Source organism: Carcharhinus amblyrhynchos, chromosome 27 (assembly GCF_965287045.1).
Source record: "Carcharhinus amblyrhynchos chromosome 27, sCarAmb.v2.hapA, whole genome shotgun sequence".
Taxonomy (NCBI): domain Eukaryota; kingdom Metazoa; phylum Chordata; class Chondrichthyes; order Carcharhiniformes; family Carcharhinidae; genus Carcharhinus; species Carcharhinus amblyrhynchos.
Genome location: NC_137350.1, coordinates 42160080 through 42166079, shown reverse-complemented (window position 1 = coordinate 42166079; position 6000 = coordinate 42160080). Strand labels below are relative to the sequence as shown.

Here is a 6000-nt window from a genome sequence, read left to right as displayed (position 1 = left end):
CCGACAACTCTGATCTTCAAGAGGACCAGTTTCATTCCTTTCTATCCTTTTGCTCTTAATATACCTGTAGAAGCTCTTAGGATTATCCTTCACCTTGACTGCAACTTCATGTCTTATTTTAGCCCTCCTGATTTCCTTCTCAAGTAGTTTCTTGCACTTTTTATACTCCTCAAGCATCTTATTTGTTCCCTGTTGCCTATACATGTCATACATCTCTCTCTTCTTCTTTATCAGAGTTGCAATATCCCTCGAGAACCAAAGTTCCTTATTCTTATTCACTTTGCCTTTAATCCTGACAGGAACATACAAACTCTGCGCTCTCAAAATTTCTCCTGTGAAGGCCTCCCATTTACCAATCACATCCTTGCCAGAGAACAGCCTGTCCTAATCCACACCTTTTAGATCCTTTCTCATTTCTTCAAACTTGGCCCTTTTCCAGTTCAGAACACAACCCGAGGACCAGATTTATCTTTATCCATGATCAAGTTGAAACTAATGGCGTTATGATCACTGGAACCAAAGTGTTCCCCTAGACACACTTCTGCCACTTGTCCTAACTCATTTCCTAATAGGAGATCTAATATTGCATCCTCTCTAGTTGGTACCTCTATATATTGATTCAGAAAATTTTCCTGAACACATTTTACCAACCCCACATCGTCTAGACCTTTAACAGTATGGGAGTCCCAATCTATATGTGAAAAGTTAAAATCCCCTTCTATTACAACTTTATGTTTCCGGCAGTTGTCTACTATCTCTCTGCAGATTTGCTCCTCTAATTCTTGCTGACTATTGGGTGGTCTATAATACAACCCCATTAATGTGGTCATACCTTTCCTGCTTCTCAGCTCCACCCATATGGCCTTGGTAGACAAGCCCTCTAATCTGTCCTGCCTGAGCACTGCTGTAACACTTTCCATGACTAGCAATGCCATCCCCCCCCCACATCCCCCCACAATCCTTCATCCCTTTGCCTCTGTCACGTCTGAAACATTGGCCCTGGAACACTGAGCTGCCAGTCCTGCCCCTCCTGTAGCCAAGTTTCACTAATGGCTATAATGGTCCTTCCCTCAGGCCAGGGCTCGTTCAAACCAGTTATTTCAACTGTACGAAGTTGGACATACTTTCCTGTAAGTGAACCAAGCTTCTTACCTGTTTTATATACTGCACCAGAAGGAAAAGCATTGCACTAGGGTTCTGATGCATTACACTTAATCTCAAACAATATTCACTTTTACAAAATGCACCAGAGGTTCAGTCATATCGGAATTAAAAGCATGCAACAAGAAAGATTAATGACACTCATTGCAAAGCCCCCCCCACCCCAATTACTCACACTGCCGTTCCCGTTGTTTTGTCAACATGTATCCCCTCACGCTGAAATCCAGCCGCTTGAGCACAGGTTCAATTCTGGCATAGATTTTTAACCCCAATTGGTGATAAATAGCCAAAGGCCAGAGCAGTATGCCAATCACTATGGGAAAAGAAATAATTGTGAAAAAACGTGTGGAAAAACCACTGCTGGAAGGCCTTGAAGGTTAAGCCAGGTAATCTGGCCATGAACAGATGTTCTTTCTGTATTCAAGCAGGAGACAAGTGCAAGGCTGAAGCACGGCAGAGTAAGTACTTTTAAAGTCTACTGTATCCAATTAAGGCAAGTGACTTGGATGGGAACCTTCTAGTATTACCAGGTATCTGCTGTTCTTGTTCTTCTAGATGACAGTGGTCATGGGTTTGGAAGGTGCTGTCTAAGAAACCTTGGTTCATTCCTGCAATGCATCTTGTAGATGGTACTCACCATCTGTTCATCAGTGGTGGATGGATTGAATGTTTGTGGAAGGAGTGACAATCAAGTGGACTCCTTTGTCCTGGTTGGTGTCATGCTTTGATTGTGTTGGAGCTACACTCATCCAGGCAAGTGGTGAGTATTTCATTATATTCCTGATTTTTGCCTTGTAGATGGGGGACAAGCTCTGGGGAGTCAGGTAGTGAGTTACTTGCCTCAAGATGCTTAGCCATTGATCTTCTCTGGTAACCACAGTATTTATATGGCCAGTCCAACTGCGTTTCTGGCCAATGGTAACCCCCAGGATGTTGATAGTATGAAATTCAGCAATGGTAATGTGATTGAATATCAAGGGGCAATGAATCCTCTCTTTGGGAGATGGTAATTGTCTGATATTTGTGTGGCACAAGTTGATGGGCACTTGTCAGGCCAAGTCTGGATACCACTAGAGAGAGTAACAGTGACCCAAGTTGAATTTTCAAATCCAACATCATTCATCAATAAACAATGAGGTAAAGTCTCTTCTAACATAAAGAAACACCTCTCCTCCTTATTGATTAGTTTGATCCTTTCAAAAACAAGAATAACATGGCATAGAAAACACAACATCAGATCACTATTCCAGAAACAGGTTTCAAATCAGTCACGTAAAAGTGTTAAACATACAATGAGTATTAATTACAAGCATTTTTAAATCCCTACTCATTTCCCTTAGTAGGCTGTTTCCAAGAGTGGTCATAAACCCATCTCCCATCCTTCCAAATCTGTCCATGATTGCATACACTGTCCCACCTTGATCTCTCACTCTTCTGATGAGTCCACGTGAAAGTTTCCATTATTTGCAAAAACAGCTTGCCCCTCTCCTGACTGACTGGGGGGCACAGGAATATTTGGGAGACTGAAGCTCTCTCCTAGTTCAGTCAAAACAAGCACACAATGCTCAAGCATCAAACTGGTTTGAAAAGGTAGCTTTAAGTAGTCCAGGGAAATTTTCAAAATCTTTTTCCGAGGAGTTCCATCATTGTTGGTTTTGCCTGAAAATCTATTTGTCAAATAATTCAGATAAAAAATCCACATCGAGTTCATTTTCCTCAACTTTGGTAATTATATCATCACATTTCTTCCTTTATTGAACTCCGAACAACAGACGTGAAAGATGAGGTGTTTCAACTTCCTGGTTTGACCAGGCTCTTTTCACAGTCTATATTTTTTCAACAAATCATCAAGCATTTTTGAAATAGCATTAATTTGATTGTCTAAATTGGGAGCGTTCTAGCCACAAGCATCGATGGAAACTAAATCTGGTAAAGTGGGGTTACAATCTTGACCAAAATTTCCATCGGAACACTGGTTTTCAAATCCACTGCAGCTCACCAAGTACAAACGAACAGTGAGAGGTACAGAAAGCAAGTGAAAATAACTCTCTTTATACAGAATGAACTTTTCAAGGTCAAGTCAAAAATATTAAAACTGCACTTACAGCTGATGTAGCATAGGAGGAGACCAGGAATGTAGCGTCCAATTACAGCCAGGAATGTCAACACACCACAAACTAAAAGGCAAAACTGAACAAAACAATCCAGATACAATTAATTCAGATCTTGAACTACTTTCTATAATGATTCTCACATTGCTGATAACATTAAGGGGTTCCCAGGGAGGTACGTTAAAAGCTTCAGGCACTACTCATTTGGGAGATTTTTAAGAGTTTAAATTTGTCCGTCAGACTACTTACTATTGCTTTAAAACAATCGCATCCACAGGTCTCTATCATTACAACCCCCCCAATACTCATCCAACCTGTCCTACTCTCACCTCTTTCCATCCTTTATCTTCCCCTATTCTTATCCATATCTTCACATATTCCCCCTCTTGCCCTCAACTATTGTGAGCCCTCTGCCCCTCCCCACTCCCCTTGTCTGTTTCCCACTGTCACCAGACAGTGATCATTGCACTATAGGTAACTAATTGTATCAAAGCCACTGACCTGATGTTTAAAAAGAAATGCTATCCTTTAAAAGACAATTCTGAAGTCATAGAACACTACAGCACAAACAGGCTCGTCAGCCCACAGATTGCACCGATCACATCTATACCTACCAAGCCATAGAATTATCTGTAACCTCCAATGCCATTAGATCCCATGTACTCATCCAGAAGTCTTTTAAAAGACCCCAGCAAGTTCGCCTCTACCACCACCGACGGCAGCCGATTCCACTCACTCACCACCCTCTGAGTGAAAAACTTTCCTCTAACATCTCCTCTGTACTTGCTTCCCAGCACCTTAAACCTGTGACCCCTCGTAGCGACCATTTCAGCCCTGGGAAATAGCCTCCGAGAATCCACCCTATCTATTCCTCTCAACATTTTATAAACCTCTATCAGGTCGCCTCTCAACCTTTGTCTCTCCAGGGAGAAGAGACCGAGCTCCCTCAGCCTATCTTCATAAGACATGCCACCCAATCCAGGCAACATCCTTGTAAATCTCCTCTGCACTCTCTTAATAGCTTCCACATCCTTCCTGTAATGAGGCGACCAGAACTGCGCACAGTACTCCAAGTGGGGTCTGACAAGGGTTATAAAGTTGCGGCATTACCTCCGACTCCTAAACTCAATCCCTTGATTAACGAAGGCCAGTACACCATACGCCTTCTTGACCACATCCTCCACCTGTGAGGCCGATTTAAGACTCCTATGGACCCGGACCCCAAGATCCTTCTGCTCTTCAACACTGCTAAGACTCCTATCCTTGATATTGTACTCCTGCATCCTGTTGGTCCTGCCAAAATGGACCACTACACATTTATCTGCGTTGAAGTCCATCTGCCACTTCTCCGCCCAGTCTTGCATTCTATCTGTGTTACGCTGCAACTTCTGACATCCCTCCAGACAACACCACCCACCTTTGTATCGTCGGCAAATTTACTAACCCATCCCTCCACTTCCTCATCCAGGTCATTTATGAAAATGACAAACAGCAAGGGTCCTAGAACAGATCCCTGGGGCACTCCACTGGTGACTGACCTCCATGCAGAAAAAGATCATCTTTGAAGGGATTGTGATTCAGCCAATTTGGGGAACTTAAGCTCTTCTAAATGCTTTTATGGAGAATGTGTGAATGAATTGTGAAAAAAAATCTTAATCTTGGAACTCTCTGGCAGACAATAGTGTCAACAGATCCCAAACATAATAGCGCATTCTTATAACAAAAATGCACATTCACTTGCATGATAGAACAAATCTAAGTACTTTAAATTCAGTTCATTGAAGTTCCCTGAAATTACAATAACTTGTTCAATAAAGCTCTTACCTTGCCAGGATTCTGTTTTTTAAAATGGTACAAGTTCTTCAAGAACCTCTCTCCATTGAGTGAGAGCTCTGCCATTCTATGACAAAGTTCAGGAACACTGAGCAGTTTTGGATGAACAAGGCCCCAGCTACAAGGGAATAAAGGACCAGAACAAGTGTCAGAATATTATCAAAACAAATGCTCAAATGCAAACACAATCTAAAATGAATTGTAACAGACTATAGCCACAGGTACTAGTATATTGACAGAGCAAGGATCAGGGAATCTGTCCACATACTACCTTGTGCCCCAGATATTACCAGCAGCCTGGAAGATGAAACATTTTTTGATCTAGGGCCCAGTTTGAGAATTGGGACGGTTTTGGGGATAATCTGCAGACCATGTATGCGTGAATCAGAATGATTTAATACATCACCAGCACCAGATGGACTACACCCCAGGGTTCTGAAGGAGATCGCTAAAGAGACTGGGGAGGCATTGGTGGTGATCTTTCAGGAATCACTGGAGTCAGGGAAGGTTCCAGAGACTGGAAAAAGACTAATGTAACATCCCTGTTTAAGAAGGGAGGTGGCAGAAGATGGGAAGTTACAGCCCAGTTAGCCTGACCTCATTTTTAAGGATGAAATCATGGAGCACTTGGAAATGCATGATAAAATAGGCCTGAATGAGCATGGCTTCGTCAAGGGGAGGTCATGTCTGACAAATCTGTGAGAATTTTTTGAGGAGGTAACAAAGAAGTTAGACAAAGGAGAGCCAGTGAATGGGATTTATTTGGATTTCCAGAAAGCCTTTGACAAGGTGCCTTACAGGAGGCTGCTAAATAAGCCAAGAGCCAATGGTGTTAGAGGCGAGGTACTGGCATAGATAGAAGATCGGCTGACAGACAGAAGGCAGAGAGTGGGAA

General features: G+C 42.5%; 1 protein-coding gene across 1 annotated transcript in view; it reads right to left on the bottom strand.

The window, feature by feature from the left end:
- The window catches only part of retreg3 (reticulophagy regulator family member 3), a 59016-nt gene that overhangs the window by 15322 nt on the left and 37694 nt on the right, over window positions 1-6000 (bottom strand). Inside the window, exons 4-6 of the mRNA XM_080213750.1 lie at window positions 5097-5223; window positions 3267-3351; window positions 1337-1474 (exon numbers count right to left, since the gene is read on the bottom strand). Coding sequence (XP_080069876.1) covers window positions 1337-1474; window positions 3267-3351; window positions 5097-5223 — 350 coding nt within the window. The remainder of the gene's footprint in view (window positions 1-1336; window positions 1475-3266; window positions 3352-5096; window positions 5224-6000) is intronic.